Source organism: Malus sylvestris, chromosome 16, assembly GCF_916048215.2.
Source record: "Malus sylvestris chromosome 16, drMalSylv7.2, whole genome shotgun sequence".
NCBI lineage: Eukaryota > Viridiplantae > Streptophyta > Magnoliopsida > Rosales > Rosaceae > Malus > Malus sylvestris.
In genome coordinates, this window is record NC_062275.1 from 2,210,048 (window position 1) to 2,230,421 (window position 20,374).

Below are 20,374 nucleotides of genomic sequence, written 5' to 3' on the forward strand. Positions count from 1 at the left end.
GGGTCTTCAACAGTATTAAATTTTTCATTAAAATAAATAAATAACATGATTCGTCTAAATAATTTTGAATTTAGTTGATTTTTGGTCGAGTTGATCTTTAAAGTGTGTGAATTAAAAAAATAAACAGTTTTGAATCATAGAGTAAAACCTAACAGTAAACTTGAAATTCGGATTACGAAGTCCAGTGTTTTGGTTTGGGCTCGGGTCCGCAATACATAGCCACCATCACCATGGCTGCTTCCACACCTTTACCCAAGCTCACTTCGATCTGAGCCGCCCATCAACCGTCGAGCTCACTCGAAACCCAAAACCCAAAACCCAAAACCCAAAACTCTTCTCTCTCTCCGATCCTCCGCCACCGGATGAGTCGCCTCTGCACTCAATGACCCTCTGCGCCAGAGCTTCAAAAGCTTTAGCCGCCACTGCCTCCTCCGCCTCCGCCGTACACCACCGTCCTCTCAAGGTACGCCATTTCTTCGCCCTCTCTGGGTCTTCCCAGAACTGCTCCTCAATTACTTCTCTACCCACCACAGCTTTCTCCCAAACCCATTACCGGGACCTTATTTTCGACACCATTGACGAAAAGCCCTGGGCTTTTTGCAACTCCAAGTGGGTCTCCGATCGTTTCCAAGCTGTTATTGTCGACCCCGACTTGTTTGTTCGAGTCCTCGTCGAGATTAGGACCCGACCCAGAATCGCTCTGAGGTTTTTCCGATGGGTCGAGGGCCAACCGGGTTTTAAAAGATCCGAGTTTGCGTTCTGTGTGATTCTTGAGATTCTGGCTCACAACAATTTGATGAGGCCGGCGCATTGGGTTATGGAGAGGGTGATTAGTGTAAATATGCATGGGATTGTGGATGTTTTGATTAATGAGTATGTGTTTTCGAAGGTCTCGTTGAAGCTTCTCGATCTCTTGTTCTGGGTTTATACAAAAAAATCGATGCTTGAGCAATGTCTCTGGATTTTCGATAAGATGGTTCGAAACCGGTTGTTGCCAGACGTGAAGAACTGCAATAGGGTTCTTAGGATACTTAGAAATAAACACCTTGTGACTAGAGTTAAAGACATTTACAGAATGATGGGCGCGGCTGGGATTAAGCCGACGATTGTTACCTATAATACTATGTTGGATTCATTCTGCAAGGAAGGAGAAGTGCAACAAGCACTTGACCTTTTGTCAGAGATGCAAAAGATAGAGTGTTTTCCCAACGATGTAACGTATAATGTGTTGATCAATGGGCTGTCAAAGAAAGGGGAGCTGGAGCAGGCCAAGGGACTGATCAAGGAAATGATGAAATCTGGATTGAGGATTACAGCATTTACTTATAACCCCTTGATTTGTGGGTATTGCAACAAAGGACTGCTTGAAGAGGCATTATGTCTTGAGAAAGAAATGGTAATTAGAGGAGCGAATCCCACCGTGGCTACTTATAATTCGTTAATGTATGGACTCTGCAAGCAGGGAAGAGTGACTGATGCCAGGGAACAGTTTTCCAATATGTTAAAGAGAAATATAAGGCCGGATATAGTTTCATACAACACTCTAATATACGGGTATTGTAGATTAGGGAACTTGGGGGATGCCTTCAGATTGTTTGATGAGTTGAGGCATAGAACTTTCACTCCTACTCTCGTCACCTATAACACACTTATGGATGGTCTTTGCAGATCCGGAGACTTGGCTGTTGCTCGACAGCTTAAAAAAGAAATGACCAATCAAGGAACTTGCCCTGATGTTTTTACATATACCATCTTGGTAAATGGATCTTGCAAGGCGGGAAACTTATCGATGGCCAAGGAGTTATTTGATGAGATGTTGCATAGAGGAGTGGAGCCGGACCGATTTGCGTACAATACTCGAATAGTGGGTGAATTGACGCTTGGTGACCCTTCCAAGGCATTTAGCATGCAAGAAGAAATACTGGCAGGGGGTTTCCCTCCTGATTTGTTCACATACAATATTTTTGTGAATGGGATTTGTAAATTGGGCAATTTGGATGAAGCATATACCTTGTTGCAGAAAATGGTACGTGATGGTATCGTTCCAGACCATATAACTTATACTAGCATCATTCACGCTCACCTGGAGAGTGGCCAACTCATGAAGGCAAGAGAGGTGTTCTATGAGATGCTTGGCAAAGGTTTGTCTCCTTCGGTGATAACTTACACAGTATTGATTCATGCACACGCGGCTAAGGGAAGACTAGAACTGGCATATATGTACTTCTCAGAGATGCAAGAGAAGCATATTTTGCCAAATGTGGTCACCTACAATGCGCTGATAAATGGCCTTTGTAAAGTGATGAGAATGGATCAGGCTTACAAGTCGTTTACTGAGATGGAGGAGAAAGGAATAGCTCCAAATAAGTATACATACACTATTCTAATAAATGAGAACTGCAACATAGGGAACTGGAAGGAGGCTTTGAGGTTGTATAAACAGATGCTTGACAGAGAGGTCGAGCCTGATTCTTGTACACACAGTGCACTTTTTAAGCATCTAGACAAAGACTATCAGTTGCATGCAGTTCGGTACCTTGAGAATTTAATTTCAAGCTAGTGAAGGAACTGCTCGTTTAAAGTATTGATGAGGCTATTGGTGGCGTTCAAGGTTTCTCAGCTGACTATTCAAAGAGAGGCATGAGATATTAAGAGGGATTTCTCAACTCCGAGAGAACTCTGTTGTGTTAACCACCAAATTCCTTTGAGTTATACTGCAAGTAAGATATCTCCTTTCAACTTTCACTTCAACATAGCAAATTCTCAAACTTTTAATATTCTTCTTGGCTTGACAGCTTTCCCGGTTCAATGTTTTACAGGTCACTTGCTAAATAGGGCTGCTGATGGTGATTGGTGAGTTTGGCAAACCTGTAACTTGAAAGGTTGAGTCCATATTTACCAGATTTTTGTGCTGTTGCCAAGTTTAGAAGAATATACTCAAATCAGTTGTTGAATTGGATTATTGATTAGTTATCAGAAACCATTTTTTCGGAAGAGTCAACATCAGAGTGTACAGATAAAACTCTCAAGTGTATCATATTGTTCCAAATAAAACATCTGACAAGATTATTGGTTCATTCTTTTCCTTCTTATTTTGTTTCATGAGGTAATATGAAGGATGGAATTGCTGCCATGTTCTGTATTATTGTAACGAATGTGGTTTTTGTCCAGTTTAAAATCTGATGTATTACTTTTTGTTTTTAACAGAGCTTTATTTAGTGCTGTGCAGATAGTGAAAATTTAGCTTCTAGTTTATCCAATTCCGCTCGAAATATCGTTAATGTTCCTGTAGCGTTATCTTGGACAGCCTTCCTGTAACCATTATGAAATGTAGGTTCCTGTGATTCAAGAACTTTAACAGTACAGAAGGACTTTTTCCAGAGGACATGCATGTTTCAGTATTGTTCACGTTTGCCTGTCTCTTCAATTACTTCCAGAGGCGTAAAATGTGTCAAGTAGAACTTCAACTTGAAACATAACAGCCACTACATTCGTTACCCTTCTGGGCAGAAATGAAGACAGGATTCGTGTTGATCTGCATCTCCTCGGTTGCTGCATGAGGTGCGTGTGAGGTGACTGAAAGAAAATTTATCTGTGGATGTTGGCCAAGGAAGTCAAAGAGTCTCACTTGCACACATTCACTTCTAATTTATAATCGCCTCTTTTGTTCTTTCTGATGAACCCACTTGTTAGCAATGTGGGGCAGAAGAATGTTGTTTATATGGTAATTAGTAATTAATTACGCACTTAATCTCGAAGAGCAACATGTCTAAAAGTCCAAACATTCGTTCAACCCCATGCTTAGCATAATCAGACCAAGGGAAAACAATTGCATAATCGACATGGTAAACATCGGTCGTGCTTAGTTTTACTAATCGAGTCTACTGCTTGTCTCATTATGTTTGATGGACACATTCTTTAATTCTCCCTTTGGCTTTGCTTGTTTGTTCCCTTCGTATGCAAGGCATCCCCAACCTCATCTCCCTAACTCTTGCCTGTTCACTAACTCACGGCGACGCCGTCATCGTTGCAAGTCAAACTTTGCTTGGGCGTAAAGAAACAGAGCAATTTCCCAACTTTGCTGATGTTGAAATCCCGGCGTTGAATGACACCGACGTGTTAGAATTTTTCCAGAACTTAGATGCAGAAAAACGAAAGGGATCTTCTCCGGATCCTTTCCACCTAATTTTCCTCATCAAACAATACGGACTTTTGGAATTTGATCCAACGGCTAAAGTTCTTATAACTTTTAGAGTGGGCCCCTGTTTTTAACCGTTGAATCAAATTTCAAGAGCTCAATTGTTTGATGAGGAGAACTAGGTAGAAGAGATCCAAAGATGATTCTTTTCCGCAGAAAAATACTGATAAGAGTTTGAGTTCACACTGTAACTTGGCATTGAGGAATACGTGGACGGTGGACCCCAAGAATCAACTTCTTGAGGCAGTAAAAAATTATGCACTGCTCATCTTGTGTTAGTTTTCTGTATTACAGCAGCATTGTGGATTTCTTTTTCATTGGATAACAGAAGACCTAGAAAGACTCTTAACTGTAATAAAAGATATGTAGTATTTAGAGCTAACGAAAAATTTGGCGCAACGGTATTCTAAAATTCACACAGCCAACCCCACTTAGTGAGATAAGGCTTGATTGTGATTTTATTCTCTTTCATCGGATGTAAATTTAGAATGGTAAATGTAAATTTATTCACCAGAATTCACCTCCTACAACAACTCAAGGCACAGCTTTGTACTAAACATATGCAATTGTTTTATTTTTATTTTTCTTCTGGTCAATATGCAATTGTTTTATTTCACAAAAAGTGAAGTAATAACAAGGGTTGTGTGAGCTTGTGAAATGACACTTGTAGGTTAATCGGTACGTTACATCTCCATGCAAAGACGTATATTGAGCTTAATAGCTGAGATAAAATTTTTGCTAGCATGCTCAAAGCGAACAAACTGAGACGGGAAAAAAAGACGTGTGGAGATCACTTTGCGATAACTTTTAACTGTGAAACATCCCATAACATCAATTTTACTTTCTGCCTTGAAGTGTACAAAAAACAAAGGTAACCTTCAAAAGCAAGAATCAAAATCAAATCAAGGGAGGCAAGTCTTGGAGAGAAGGAAGAGTTTGGGTTTTCTATATCCAACAGCCAATCGGTTCCCCCAGATGTCCTTTTCCTACGGAATGGTTTGGAATGAATTGTTTGTTTGTATTAATCCAATCATGCATTAAATTCAAACCGTGCTTAATCGGAGACTACGAGCGTCAAATCGTACATTACTACGGTCCTCACGCTGCTGCCATGCCTTAAAACCGCCACATCCACCTCGCTTTGTATTTTGCATTTTTGTTAACACGAACGATACGTATATGACCAAAAAGACAAACTTTAACTTCTCTGAAAAAAATGGTGTATTTCAGCTAAAAGCGTTTTTATTGCAAATACGTAAAAAAATCTGCAAGTGCTTTCTAGAAAAGCATTTGGAAGTTCATCATGAAGAAACATGCTCGTGAAGCATTTTTTTTTTTTGTCAAAAAACACTTTTAGTGCTTGCAAAAGCACTCTCAAATGGAGACGAACTCACTATATACATAAATAAAAAAGAAGTTGAAGTTTCATCATAAAACTAATTAATAGTACTAGAAGTAACCCAACTTCTTTTGAGCACATGCACGATCCTTCAATCTTTCAACATATGATATCATCATCGCATTTGCGTGAGTTAAACTTGAAACACCCTCTTCAACTAAGTAAAACCCAAACACCGCTAGACCAACCAATCATGTGCACTTTGTATTGGCATTTCTCTTCCAAAACATGACAAAAACAAAAGAAAAATATGCGACAAAAACCTATACACTAGCCCTTTTGTCTGCTTTTTGAGATCGATTAAACCTATGTTGTCACAACTCAAAAATTTAGAGCACCAAAAACTTAACCTTCAACACACACAAGGCAATTCTTTGAGATATACAACTCCTTCCTCTTTTGTCCTCTCAAATTTCCTAACTTTTTCCGTCCAGAAACAACTATTTAACCATCTCCTTCCCCATTTCCAAATTTCAACCTTTCTTCTAACTAAAACAAAAAAAAAAAAAAAAACAAAAAAAAAAAAAATACCCCCCAGAAAAAAGGTTTTATGCCATGGCCACCATCTCTTATCTTACCTATTTCCCTGTGAGGTGTTCTTCCAGCAGAGATAGCCACGACTCCAATAAGCAAAAGCTGAGCAGCATCAAGATCAATGGAACTTCCACGAAAACCGCAACCAAAGTTGATATGGCAGCTGGTGTGGCAACCAGAAATGACTTCGTGACTCAGCAGCAGGCTCGACAGAACATTCCGACAACCAAGCAGTCCGTTGATCATTTCCGACAAGCGTTTAGCATCGAAGGCGGCGTGGGGTACAGGCAGAGGGTTGTCATTAGGTCCTATGAGGTCGGCCCGGATAAAACTGCCACACTTGAGAGCATCCTCAATCTGCTTCAGGTGATAAAGTTAATTAAGAAAGCTGTTTTTCTTACATGTGATGATTGTGTTACGTTGTTTCAGAACTCGAAAATACTGAATTTTTTTGGGTATGATGCAGGAGACGGCATTGAATCATGTTTGGATGTCTGGACTCCTGAGTGATGGATTTGGAGCAACACATGAAATGATGAAAAATGATCTTATTTGGGTTGTTTCAAGAATGCAAGTTCAAGTTGACCAGTATCCAATCTGGTAAGTCCAATCATCGGTTTTCATTGTGATCGAGCGATATTCTAGTCCAATTTAAACCTCAGAGAGGGGACTCGAACATGGAGTTGTTCTCTTTTTTCTATAAATTTTAAAGCTAGGTAGTAGGACTCTTTGTAGCATTGAACAGTTTTTAAATTAAAAAAAATGTGACAATCACATCCTGCAGGGGGGAGGTACTGGAAATCGACACTTGGGTTCAAGCATCAGGGAAGAATGGTATGAAGCGAGACTGGTTGATCCGAAGCCAAGCTACGGGCCATATTTTCGCTCGTGCGACCAGGTATTGTATGATTTCTTCAAACTTCCAATCACTTTCATGATCTCCTCATGAATGATTTGTTTCAGTCTTGTCATTGATTAACCATGGTTGTAATAAAACATGGAACAGCACCTGGGTGATGATGAACCAGAAAACTAGGCGCCTTTCGAAAATGCCAGAGGGAGTGAGGGGTGAGATTGCACCTTGGTTCATAGAGAAGCAGGCAATCCCAGGCGATGTCCCTGAGAAAATCGTAAAGTTGGACAACAACGCTAAGTATGTCAACAACGATTTGAAGGTAACATTTCGTGTCCAAATTACTCCCATGTCTCAGAGCTACATCCATGTATACAGTTAAGACTTGCGAGAATTAAGCATATGCTGAATATGCAATTTTCTTATTACTTGTAGCCCAAGAGAAGTGATTTGGACATGAACCAGCATGTCAACAATGTCAAGTACGTACGATGGATGCTTGAGGTAAATAAAATCTATCTCCCCTCGTTAAAAGCATGTTTGGCAAGCCTTCTGAAAGGGTTAAAATCTCGGAAGTAGTTCTAAACGGTCACTTAAGTTTCTTTTTACCATAATTAACTCTTAATTGACCAATTTAATCTATGTTTTCGATAGACGATTCCTGACAATATTTTGGAGTCTCACCAACTGACTGGAATCACACTAGAATACAGAAAGGAGTGTGGAAGTTCAGATATTGTTCAATCGCTCTGCGATCCAGACAAAGATGGAATGTTGATAGAGGGACTAAAACAAGAGAATCATGACACAAGTCTACTGAATGGATTTTCTCTGGGAGCTGGGATTCTTGAGAACAGCGTGTTTTTGGGCTCCTTTGAGAAGCAGCCATTGAGATATACACATCTCCTCCAAACAACTGGGAACCATAAAGATGAAGAGATTGTTCGGGGACAGACTTTTTGGAAGAAAAAACCAGAGCCCTCCCCATTTGCTTCTATGTAGAAAAATTGCATTAAAAAGAAGCTTACAAGCTTGTCCTCTAAGAAATGGGACGGCCTGAATAGTAAAGGGCATGTTGTGGATTAGGTCTAAGCCCCAGGATCCTTCATTGTTTCGGATCTTGCTAGCTTCATCGAAGCTGACTAAAGATCCTAATAAACGAGCTAGACGTGTAAATGGTGAGTCTCCGAAAATAGGGTAACCAAAAACAAGAAGCATCATGGATTCTATATTGTGTGAAAATAAGTCTAATGTGTGGTCATGAAAGTAAGAAAGTGAACTTTAAGCCTAAGAGGGTAAAGGGTACAGGGATTTTGATTAAAAGAAGTCATTTCATTTGGGTCTGTAATTTGTACAGCCGTTGTCGTAATACTATTTGTAAAGAATAATAGTAAATTCATCACTAAAATTGTTTACATAACATAATTTTACTCGTTTTAACTTCCACTCGAGAGAAACTACAATAAGGAATCATGTAGTACGAAATATAGATATCACATTTTGCGAGACGTGCTTTACAATCGGTACACCTGCACACAAGTTTTTCTCTCCACGAACATTTCCACATATCTGAACGAGCAAAGCGGATTGACAAATTCTATACTATCAATGAAATTTGACTCAGCTGTTTGCCATGACTCATTTGGTACATTATTACATAGATGAAATATTCATGCAACTAACAAATTTTTAACTGCAGGTGGCGCTTTACCACAATGACGGAAAGTTGGAAAGTAATAATAATTATGCTCCTTGATGCAGATCCGATCACCACCGATTTCCCTTCCCTTAACATTTAACCCTAACGCTTTTGTCAAAAAAAAAAAATTTAACCCTTAAAAATTAAAAATAACAAATAAAAAACTAAACAAGGCTCATCCTCTTAAAAATCTGCCAGTAATGGGGGCAAACCAGTAATTTCACCAGCTGCCTTGCAAGAAAAGAATGAATATTCTCTACTCAAGGAACTGTGATCCACTAATCTATAAGAAAATCAGGATGGATGTACAAATTTAATAAAAAGCTGATAAAATATTTACAGCACGCATCGACATCGAAACCCTTTGAGACGACGAAGCAAATCAAAGAATGATGTACACAATTGTAAATTCATTGCCTCTTTCGCCGTAAACTTTGATGCAGTTGCCATGACCAGATTATCAAAAAAATCACGAGGGCCGCTCCGGCGGATGCCCAAAACGTTACCAGCCATAATGGCATTGGTTTAGGATATAATCCTGATCAAAAGCAATACAAACAAATCAAGTAAATTAGCATCTGTCAATCAATGGACGGAGAAATTTCACAAAACCAAGGAACCCGAAGAAAAGAAGTGCATACCATGTCCAAACTTGATGCAAATGAGAAGTTCAATAATGCAAATAGCTACAGAAAGCCAACAAAATGCCCCTACTTTCTTCACTGGTTTACTGCAAATACGGTAGTGGAGCAAAAAGAGTAAGCCGTAAACTACATCATTGCAAATAGTTTCTGATGAAATGTGGGGGGTGTGTGTGTGTGTGAGAGAGAGAGAGAGAGAGTACCGATCTTGAAGGTATGAATTGTACTCGCGAATTGTCGGAATTGCAATTAGCCACCACAGGATTAACCTATAAACGATCAAGGGGTTCCGGGGAGGAATCCATAGACAGAACTTAAGAAAGAATGTATTAAGCTCTACAGTCATGAATATAATGCAAAGAGTGAGGACTTGAATGAAACGCCATGGATCAAGCAAGGGATGCCACTCGTCCTTGTCCCACTGAGCCGGTGTAAACTGCCCCAGTGTTCGTTTGACCTGAAACCATACAGATTGCATCTCCCAAAATCACATATTGCGAGTAACTATGTACAGAAAACCAATTGCAAATAACAATGTCGAAACCACACTAACTATTTATTATAATTGCAGTAGCTAAAGAAATTTGCCCACGTTATATGATTACTTCCAATTTATTATAACTGTTTCAGTTAAAAAATTCCACAAGCCAATTAGCAAAAATAATGCAATCATGGTTCAACCAAAATGTGTAACTGAAACCCAAAACATACTTTTCCAATAATATTTGGCTGACGGCTCAGACCAACCCACTTGTATGTTTTTCCATCAAAGTACCTGACCGTATGCATTCCTGCCCAGATACCTGCAAAGTATCCAAACAGAAAACTCAGGAGGCCACAACAATAATCTCTAGATATTGACTTTTAACTACAAACTTTATTGCAAAAACGATGGTAGATTTGGCAAATGATTACTGCAAATACAAGATCTCATCGTGCCAGTTTTTGCATAATAAGCAACTGGTGGTCTTAAAGTTCTTAGCAAATCGAATAATAAACGGAGATTATGATCAACTGACAAATGGAAAATCAAAAAGATTTTAGTCAAGTGAGTCAATCTATTTGAATCCGAAGAACAGTCTCAAGAGTAAGCAAAAGTTTCAGTATACTACTAGGGAACTGACCAAGATACATCCCATGCACCACAGCCGTAGCCCCAATGTTTTTAATAAAAATAAAAACTGAACTTTTATTTGCTAATAAACCAAAAAGTTAAATAAACGACAGAAAATGGGACAAATAACAGAACTCCTTCGCTAAGATATGCAAGATATTATGCTAAGAGAAGCTCAAAATAATGTAAGAGAATTCTCACCAAACCAGTTGCAGATCAAAATGTCAAGAATGATACTATCCCACCAGCATTCATTGAAGTTTGGTAACATATGGCGGAAGGTAAACTGAACGTGCCAAATAAGCTTTCGATTAATATCAAGTCAACCACTTGAGTGTACATAGAATTAGGTAGAGGGTCAAGAATCTAACCTCCATCAACTCAAATCCGATTGAAAGCACCCACAGAAGGGGCTGATTACGGATCAATATAGCCTTTCCCCACCATCCAACTATATGAGCCACAACAAATTCATCAAAAAGAGTTTCCTGGGGAGAAAGGAGAAAGAGATATTATAAGATTCAGACCCTGATACTGTATTAATGTAGATTGAGAACATAACGATACATGAGAAACAATTAAAATGGATGGCGTGAAAGAAGAAATCATACATAAACATTCTTAAACCTGCTAGTAGGATTTTCAGGCAAATATATGCGACAATCGGCACCATAAGATTTTTCTGGAAGTTCTGTATGAAATCAAGAAATACAAACAACAGATGAATACCTTGATTATGCAGCCTACCTAAGGCATCCCAAATAATTTGAGTATAAAATGCTTTACAAATCTCATACGCATAACAAATTGAATGATAAATCATCCCTTATCAGCTAAAACGCCATATTAAAAATTTATAACAAGGAATTGTGTGACCCATAGTAAGATAAGAAAGGTTACGTTAGAAACTTATCAGCTAAAGTTCCACATTAATAGATTTGAAAGAAAAAATAATAATTGCATTACCAACACCAAGATCTGGATGGAGAAACTTCATAAACTGCCGAGCATCATCACGCTTCTGTAAAGTGAGAAACCAAAATTAACTATCACAATACTGAAGACATTAGAACTTCCAACAAACAGACTTTCAGGTTTTATACTTGCCTATACCAACATACATGCATGTATACACTGAACCGACAAAGAAAAATCTCATTATAATACTATAAAAATAAAAACCATGATAATAATAAAGCCAAAAACTGACCTGGAAAAGCAAAAATGTGAGAGAAACAAGGTAAACAACAGCCATTCCATGAACCAAGCGCCAAATTGCTGGATGGGGTCTGATAAGCACCCTGTATGAAACATAATAGAACATAAAGCTAACAATTTCTCACCCGATTACTACTGTGAATACTAGTAGCAAAAGAAGTACTTTCATATAGGAAAAACGAACAGGGAAAAGTAAAACCAATCAAAAATTTTTAATCCCACTCGTTACCAAAACAACCATCCAGTAAAATATTAGCAGAAACATTTTTTTACCATAAAAAATATACAACTAGCTCAATCCAAGAACTTACGTAGATGGGGCTTGCAGCAAGCAATAAGCAAGAAAAACTGCAATCATCGCCCATATACCCCTGCAGGAAAAGAGTCAGCATGGTATTTGTAAAAGGCAAATAAGAGTATACTGTCAAACTAATCACCAAATTTAACAAATAAGAACTAACCTTTTTACAGATGTAACAACATCTCCAGATGCACTGCTTTCTGGGTCTAGGGATCCACTTACCCAACTGGTACATTTAAACAGACAACAAGCTAAGAAAATGTATTAACCAATTGTTTAATACAAACACAGCTCACAATTTCTTCAACAATGACCAGTCGAGTATAAAAGGAGACCTAAGGCCTGGGATGTGGTGGGTAAGGCATGCTAATTTGTAACAGTCACTATAATTGCATGAACGGAAATTCATCAAATGATTAGAGAGATACACTGTTAAACCTTAAAAAGAGACTACAAAACCTAATAATGCCATTTACAATTGGAAAATAAATTCTGTAAGCCTAATAGAGGGACCTAAAAGCACCATTGCATCACCTATGTCGGTGGTAGACAATTTGACATGCTAATGCAATCACATAAGCTTGAAATCTAACAACTCAACTACTTCTATATGACAACTGTAAGAAGAAGAAAATAAAATCCATGAGAATATTACTTGCCCAAAACCATCTGATGCCCCAATAGCTTTGGCAGGGATTGTAGTAAATAATGCAGAAGACCAGAAGTATTTAGTTTGTGATCCAGAAAATAACCTGTAAACCTACTATTTTTAGAGAATCTACTTAGTGGAAAGAGCACTCACATAAGGAAGCATGCGCCAATAAGCAACATTGAGATGGTCCGAGGTTTGTAAGCCCATGCAGTCCATGGATCCAGCTCATCACCTGAATTTGACTGACTCATGTCACCATTTTCTAGGACATCCTTTCTCCTTACTCTCCTATGACCATTAGGCTCCATCAGCCTTGAGTACAAGGATGCCTACTTGTTCACTACAAATAATAGATAACATTGTTAAGGTTATTATTTTTGCATGATACGTATAAATAAACACAAGCTTTTCAAAATGCTATGAAAAGTACATTATTCATGACCCACTTATACCAGATATGCAAGTGGTAGTTTTAGACACATATGCTATCACAGTATCACCACAATACCTCAGCTTTATAAAGATTAAGGGCTCATTTGGGAAATGCTTTTAAATGACTAAAAGCGTTTTTAGAGAAAAATGTTTTTGAAACCAATCCTTAGTAAAAATGCAAGTTAACCCTAAGAAATGCTTTTGGAACCCAAAAGCATTTTCTCTAAAAACGCTTTCAGTGAATTAAAAGCACTTCCCATACAATCCCCAAGTTTTCTTTTCTTGAAAAGAATTCAGCTTTAAAAAGATCGTATCATATAGAATCCACAACCTCCCAAATTGGGTCCTAACTCCTAACACAAGATGACTCATTGATGTAACATAAAATCTAAAGCAAAGACCAATAGAGAAAGATATAATGTCCCGTTCCGTAAAGGTCCCATTCCTTGTAGTGTTATGAATGTTACAAAGCAGATATTCGATTCCCACAAAACCATTGAGTCCTATATGTTTGGGACATAGATTTCACGAAGAAATGGAAAATCTAGTCACGCACAATGTGATGCATCTTGCCCTACATAAGGGTACAGTCCCTGCAGGTTGTCCTACAGGCTACAAACATCCAGCATCATCCTCTATAAAGTAACTTTCCCCTTCCACACAAAATTTCCCACATAAAATTCTACCACTCCTTTATAGAAATTTACAAAGACACAGCGGAAAATATACAACAATCCTTCAATTAATCAAGTATATAGACCACTTCCACCTACAAAACCATATAAAGTTCAAACTTTTAGGGGTGTGTTTTGGACATAATTGAGTAGGCATCTATAGACTGGTTTGCCCAATGTCTTTTCGAGGGTATTTGATTTGGAAAAGCGCATATCTGTTTATATCTAATATTTCAAACTAAAGCAAGTTCATCAACAATTCTTCCCCACACTTAACCCATGTGTGCTTAAGGTCCAAGACTCTCAAACCTAATCCCTATAATTATTATCTATGCTCAAAATTCTTAACCTAGTTTTGCAAACCCAGAAAGCAAAAGAAGTTCTACACATCATTGAATTGAAACGAATTAACAATTATGCACACTGTGCAAGGATCATTAGATTACATTCAACAACACGAACTACGATTAATAATTCACCAAAACCGTACCACCGAAATCTAACAAACTCTTATAAGGTATACCAGCAATACAAGATCAAATTTAGCTGCTGAGAACACTAGCAAAATACTCATCAAGCAATTTTCGAAATTTACGGCTTTAAAAGCTATCAAACACTGCTTTGATCATGTACTAAACAAGCGGTAAACACACTTAGCAAACGAAATGCAGAAACTCAAATACCCCCCGAGCAGATTTCAACAGAAAAAGTAAATCAGATATCGGTAGCCAAAATCCAGAATCCCCATATCAGTTAACAAGTCATATAATCCAAAGTTAAATCACTGCATGTTGGAACTAATCAAAGATTAAGTGTCAGATTTTAAAAACAAAACATGGATTTTTTTCAAGAAATGAAATTTCGTAATTTCGAATGAAAAAGAAGAAACAAAAACATAAGATTTATGAAGATACAACAGTAAACAAATGAAAAGAATACAGAAAGCGTGCATATATAGTGATATAAAAATACCCAAGTACGTATATCAGCGTAGAAAGAGTGAAGAGAGAGAAAGGTTGGTCAATAAGGCTATGTATTTGATGAGGGAGAAATACTTACGTAGAGAAATAAAGAGGAAGTTGCCGTACGAATGGATGACGAGAAGATCGTGGCCGTCGGATCAGAGCTTTTTGGAACTTTGAACAAAACAGATAGGGCGTGCGCAGATAGGAAGAGAGAGGGAGTCAAATTATGAAGAGGGATATAAGTGCTGCACTTAAACAGAAAAAGATGTGTATTTAATCAATCCAATCCACGATGTGTGAAGCTTTTGCAGTGCAGAGAGAACCAAAAGTGAAATAAGAAAAGGATCACTAACTCTCTCTCTCTCTTCTTTATCTCACAACACGGGTAGAGAGCCTTTCTCTGCAAGAACGGCGAAAAGGCGAAGGATGATGATGGGAGAAAACCCAACAAAAAAAAATCTGGAAAACCAAACTATATATATTTATTTGTATTTATATATTTATTTTGCAGAGGAGAGAGAGAGAGGGAGAGAGGGAGAGAGAGACAGTGCACGGCGGTCAAAGGGAGATTTGAAGATGTGTCAGCAGAGAAATAAAAGGGGAAGAGATTTTGAAGATGTTTTTGTGTTTTTTCAGATGTGGTTGGATTGAGAACTGAGAACCTGAGAGAGATGCCTGATGCAACAATTAAATAGGCAAGAAAAACGATGCTTTATGCCGAAAGTACCCCTGGGGATCTTCTTTAATTGCGGTATATTATCATTGATGATCCATTGATTCCTTTTTTTTTCCAATGTTTTTCATCATGCTTGCCTTTTTAAATTCGACTCCCTTTGATTTTATTTTAGATGTTAGTATATGATGGTAACCTTTTAGTTTATGATGCAAAGGATGCAATGTGGTGGGAAAATAAAAATGAAATGATAGGTAAAATAATGGAAACTTTAACGAAAAGTTTATGGTATTGTTCATTTTAACGAAAAATCACATTTTTACATTAAAAAGTCAATTTTTATATTATTCAGTTTACTTTTTATTTTGTTCTTATCGTTAAAACTCAAAGTTTTCAAGTCATTTTTATTAATTGTTCTTAAAAGAATAAGTAAGTAGGGTCTACTATCTCTTAGTGCTAGAAGAGATCAGAAAATCTTAAGAACTTCGTTTTTAGTACTAGCCTATGACGTAGACACCTAAAAGAACAAAAAAGAACAATCTCACAAGAGAAAGACACTTAAAAACAAGTTTACAACTCAAATATTAATATGATAATTCCAAAAACTTCCACTCCTTTTATGCCTTACAACTACGAGTATTTATAGGCTTACAACTTTTAGTGAGAAATATGAGAAGACAAATGAAATAAAGACTTACAATATAACTCCTAGAAAACTAAGGGCTGATTTGGTATTGCTGTGCTTTGCAAAAAAACTGCTTCTGCTGTGCTGTAAGAATAAGCAGCTGTGAAATAAAGTAGTTGAGTGTTTGATAAACTTTTTTGTAAAAGTGCTTTTGAAAAAAAAAACTGTATTATAGTGTGTAGTAAACTTTTATGTAAAACAAATGTGGAAAAAAAAAAAAAAAAACCGGTTTTTCAAAGCTGGGTTTTGCAACTTCCTGTTTTTGGCTTTTTTCACCTAAAACTGTGAAAAAATACTGAAGCTAAATGTTTACCAAACACAAAAAAGATGGCAGCTTTTTTTATACTAGTTTTTTTCAAAATCATCACAGTACCAAACCAAGACTAAAAGATTTTAGATAATCATAAGCCATATATTTAAAGAACCATACATGCATCGTAGCTCAAAAAATGCACATATTAATTATAATACTTAAATTCCAGCTGCCACTTGTTTAATATAATAATGACGTGGGTCCATGGCCTACATCAGTTTAAGAGAATGTATCATTGTGTTCGAGGTTGAATTCTCTATATCGATTACGTTTGAAGAGACCAATTATTTGAACTATATCATTTATCTGTTACAGTTTAGACTAATTCTAATCAATGGGAATTTGTCTTGTCAACATAAACATGGCAATGTCAGCTTGGAATCCTACTTCGTGCATGATTTTTTTGAGTTTGTCCGAAGCACCATATTCTTGGAATTTCATTAAGTTGTCTGGAATCCTGGTGGTTTGATGGTTTTATTGAGTAGTCTTGAATGTAATGAATCATAATTGTTGAGTTCTATTGAGTGGTTCTGGAACTCTATGTTTTTTAGTTTAACAACATGGTGAACTACAACTGGCTTGATCCTTTTATCAGGTCTGTAGATAGTCTAACCTTAAGGTTAGGTGCAGCCATAAAATAAAATGAAAGGATACTACGATGTAGTACTAATGCTTTGTTTTTAGTCATGTCTTGGGATTAGAGTGTGACACTAGTCGTTACTATTTTGAGAAAGCATGACTGGTCATAATCCGTTTACACGTGTAGTCAATTGATCTTAACAGTCGTTATGCAAACATGCATGACATTGATGTTGATTACATTAGAATTCGTATCTTATCAGTTAAAACATTGGCAACGCTAATTTTGGTCGTTTCTATTTTGTGGATCCATGATCCGCTAGCACGTGTAGTCAAATGATCCTAATAGTCGTTATGTTTCTAAGAAACATTTGTGACATTGATGATTGATTATATTGGAATCCAACATCATACTGATTATGGCCATTCCTATTTTATCGATATACGATTCGCCTGCATATGTACTCAATTGACCATAGTGCTTGTTTTGGAATCATTTGTGATATTATTAATTTACTAAATTGTCATTCGTACCTTGTAAATAAAAATATCGACAATGCTGATTTTAATAGTTCTTATTTACTGAGCGCGTGATCCACTTGGACATATAATCAACTTATCATGACACTCATAATGGAATCATTTGTAACATTAGTGGTCGCATTACTAATTTACTTGTGTATAATCTTAATATGATTGCTTCAAATCCAAAACAACGAAAAATTAAAACTTAGATTGCAATTTGACCAAAACATGTGATAAAGTGTAAGACCACAAGCACTCAATGTCCACTCATTTTCAGATTCGTTTGCACGTGTAAACGACCTAATCTGGCTATGAAACTTAATCGATTGCTTTAAATCAAAACAATTATAACGTAATTAAAACATTGGGTTGAAATTTGACCAAAACAAGTGATAAGACGAATAGCACCAAATGTGCACTCATAGCCATTCAATCAGCACACACGGGTTGCTCTCAATGTCCATGTCATGATGAGAAGGGCCTTCCGGCACGACACTGCAAATAGTCATCGATGAGAAAAAGCAAAAGCACTTATGACTCATGAGCCACACAACTCGACAACAACAATATCAAAAGTTTTATCCACTAAGTAGATCGGCTGCATAAATTCAGTAGCGCTCATTTTTGTATCAAGTCTTGTATTGGTTTCAAGTACTCTATATTTTTTCTGAAAGTCTTTCCAAGTTTTCTAGGTTTTTTCCTACTTATTTTACTCAAAGCTTCCGTCATGCATTCTCTAACCTGAACATTATAAGTCTTCGTTTCAGATTAATTGAATTCACAAATCGAATAATCAGACTATCAAAATGAAAGGGGATCAAATCAAGCAGGAAACGACCAAGAAAAATAGAAGCCCGTGTGACCAAAGAAAGTCTGCATTATCAGTTTAAACAAGTTGGTACTTTGTACAAAAAGTTGGTACAGCTTGTATCCTGAAGACTCAAGTGGACGCCTTGGTGAGAATTCGACAGCTCCGGAGCAGTTCGATACTACCACGTAAAAGCATTTGAGAGTTCTATTTAGAAATCACCTCTAGTAATTTTAAAACTCTTTTCTGACAAATACGCTCAAAAGTCAAAAGTATCGTTAATTGTCATAAAACACTTTTAACTCTTCTATGAGTATTCACACACACACAAACCGTTAGCAAAAGTTCAAGTATTGCAAGAAGAAGCACTTGTCATGTGTTTCAAGTAATTAAGGGCCTATTTAATATCCTCAAAAAAAAAATAATTATTTTCAAATTTTTTTCTGAAGGCCATTTCTTAAGTTAAGACCAATATTTCATAAGACCAAAAAACTTATTTGGTATAAATTCAAAATTGTTTTCAAAGACATGGAGAGAGAAGAGAGAGGATCAAAAGAACGGAGACAATGAAGAGAGAGAATCTGGAGTGAGAGAGACGAGAGAGACAGAGAATGTAGAGGTATATGAGGAAAGGATTGGGAGAGAGAAGAGAGAAAAATAAGAGCAGATAGGAAGAGAGATGAGAGACTGGGAGGAGAGAGAGGAAAAAAAAAAGATCAAGATGAGTTTTAAGACTTAAAAAACTGCCTTTTTGGTTTTTTATCAAGGTTCTAAAAAACGCTAGGCGCTAGTCGGGCGGCGGGCTAGCGCCTAGCGCCTAGGTGGCTAGACGGTGCCTAGGCGGCTTAGACGGATTTAGGTAAATTTCTTGTATATCTTGTAAATAAGTACATATTGACACCTAAAAAAAACTATACTTGCATGGATAATAAAATAATGATAAAATGCAAATTAGGTACACAATTTCCATAAGTATTGAATGAACTTGTAGTAAATCCATCATTTGCAAATTAGATACACCATTTCCATAAGTATACCACCATGAAACCAAAAAAGAAAAAAGCACGCAATTAATAAAAAAATAGATAAAAAAAAAACCTCCTAGGACCGCCTAGGGCATTTTTTAGAACACTATTTTTTTATTAATAAGCTAATTTTTTAAGTTGGTTTGAGTTTACTTTTTGAAGATAGTCCTATTAAACAAGGATTACTGAGTTGAGATTTAAAAACTGTTTTTAAGTTAAAAAAAATTAAATTCAAGTAGAATATCAAACGTGTCCTAAACACTTTTAAATTTACCAATTAGACGTAATTAAAAACATTTGACTGTCAAAATGCACTTTCAATCATTATTGGCAATTAGTGCCACCTACCCCAGATTTTCTTGTGTGTTTGAAATGATTAATGAAATTAATCAATATTATGCTCCAATCAAAGACAAAAGGCATTTGATTAATACTTAAGTACTTTGTTGAAATGTTGTTGGGGTACTTGATTAGTATGACTGGATGTGATTCGTGTGCGTTGATTTAATGATGATGAAGAATCGTGTAAAGTGTAGGGTTGGGGGTTCTATATAAAATTAATAAGAGCTCGTTTGAAAATGTTTTTAAAATGACTGAAAATATTTTTTGTGAAAATTGTTTTAGAACCAATCTTTAGTAAAATGACAAATGAATTTTGTAAAATAGTTTATTGTTTCATGCAAAAAACACATAAATAGTGTTTATTGTAGAAAGCACTTTAAATATTTTTGGAACTCAAACACATTTTTTCTAAAAATGCTTTCAATCATTCTAAAACAATCCAAAGTGAATGGGATAATTGGTGAACAAATATTGGGTGCATTTTTATTCACTATCTTGACGTGGCAGTAATGCTCACCATCCGCAAGTGATGGTAATGATCATTCTAAAACAAGCCAAAGTGAACGGGATAATTGGTGAATAAATATTGGGTGTATTTTTATTCACTATCTTGACGTGGCAGTAATGCTCAACATCCTCAAGTGATGGTAATGATCATTCTAAAACAAGCCAAAGTGAACGGGATAATTGGTGAATAAATATTGGGTGTATTTTTATTCACTATCTTGACATGGCAGTAATGCT

General features: G+C 36.8%; 3 protein-coding genes across 5 annotated transcripts; 2 read left to right on the plus strand and 1 right to left on the minus strand.

Moving 5' to 3' along the window:
• The first annotated feature begins 146 nt into the window (after positions 1-146).
• Positions 147-3,204, plus strand: LOC126606285 (pentatricopeptide repeat-containing protein At1g22960, mitochondrial-like). Its single transcript, XM_050273652.1, has 2 exons — positions 147-2,720; positions 2,820-3,204. Exon 1 carries the CDS (start codon positions 383-385, stop codon positions 2,558-2,560), a length of 2,178 nt encoding a protein of 725 aa, XP_050129609.1. The 5' UTR covers positions 147-382; the 3' UTR covers positions 2,561-2,720; positions 2,820-3,204.
• Positions 3,205-5,859: 2,655 nt separating this feature from the next.
• LOC126608484 (palmitoyl-acyl carrier protein thioesterase, chloroplastic-like) lies at positions 5,860-8,473 on the plus strand. Its single transcript, XM_050276396.1, has 6 exons — positions 5,860-6,497; positions 6,598-6,731; positions 6,916-7,029; positions 7,138-7,306; positions 7,420-7,488; positions 7,639-8,473. Exons 1-6 carry the CDS (start codon positions 6,153-6,155, stop codon positions 7,984-7,986), a joined length of 1,179 nt encoding a protein of 392 aa, XP_050132353.1. The 5' UTR covers positions 5,860-6,152; the 3' UTR covers positions 7,987-8,473.
• A 367-nt stretch (positions 8,474-8,840) lies between these two features.
• On the minus strand, positions 8,841-15,339 carry LOC126608483 (CDP-diacylglycerol--serine O-phosphatidyltransferase 1-like). 3 transcript variants are annotated; one of them, XM_050276394.1, is made up of 14 exons: positions 15,034-15,339; positions 14,775-14,925; positions 12,760-12,949; positions 12,118-12,183; positions 11,968-12,027; positions 11,649-11,739; positions 11,405-11,459; positions 11,050-11,129; positions 10,810-10,926; positions 10,640-10,724; positions 10,036-10,127; positions 9,528-9,781; positions 9,325-9,413; positions 8,841-9,221 (listed from the first exon to the last, which is right to left on the minus strand). In XM_050276394.1, exons 3-14 carry the CDS (start codon positions 12,915-12,917, stop codon positions 9,094-9,096), a joined length of 1,275 nt encoding a protein of 424 aa, XP_050132351.1. In that variant the 5' UTR covers positions 12,918-12,949; positions 14,775-14,925; positions 15,034-15,339; the 3' UTR covers positions 8,841-9,093. The 3 variants fall into 3 exon arrangements, with proteins under 3 accessions (XP_050132351.1, XP_050132352.1, XP_050132350.1); XM_050276395.1 differs by having other exon boundaries at positions 15,030-15,339; XM_050276393.1 differs by having other exon boundaries at positions 14,775-15,339.
• Between the last annotated feature and the right edge of the window lie 5,035 nt (positions 15,340-20,374).

Bases quoted from the DNA above. Each gene is read 5' to 3' on its own strand.
- LOC126606285 (XM_050273652.1), top strand. From the start codon at position 383: ATGACCCTCTGCGCCAGAGCTTCAAAAGCTTTAGCCGCCACTGCCTCC.
- LOC126608484 (XM_050276396.1), top strand. From the start codon at position 6,153: ATGGCCACCATCTCTTATCTTACCTATTTCCCTGTGAGGTGTTCTTCC. The intron at 7,307-7,419 runs GTAACATTTCGT...TATTACTTGTAG, and splicing joins ATGTCAACAACGATTTGAAG to CCCAAGAGAAGTGATTTGGA. The intron at 7,489-7,638 runs GTAAATAAAATC...TGTTTTCGATAG, and splicing joins ACGTACGATGGATGCTTGAG to ACGATTCCTGACAATATTTT.
- LOC126608483 (XM_050276394.1), bottom strand. From the start codon at position 12,917: ATGGAGCCTAATGGTCATAGGAGAGTAAGGAGAAAGGATGTCCTAGAA. The intron at 12,184-12,759 runs GTGAGTGCTCTT...TAAATGTACCAG, and splicing joins ATTGGCGCATGCTTCCTTAT to TTGGGTAAGTGGATCCCTAG. The intron at 10,128-10,639 runs GTGAGAATTCTC...GATACTTTGCAG, and splicing joins TTTGATCTGCAACTGGTTTG to GTATCTGGGCAGGAATGCAT.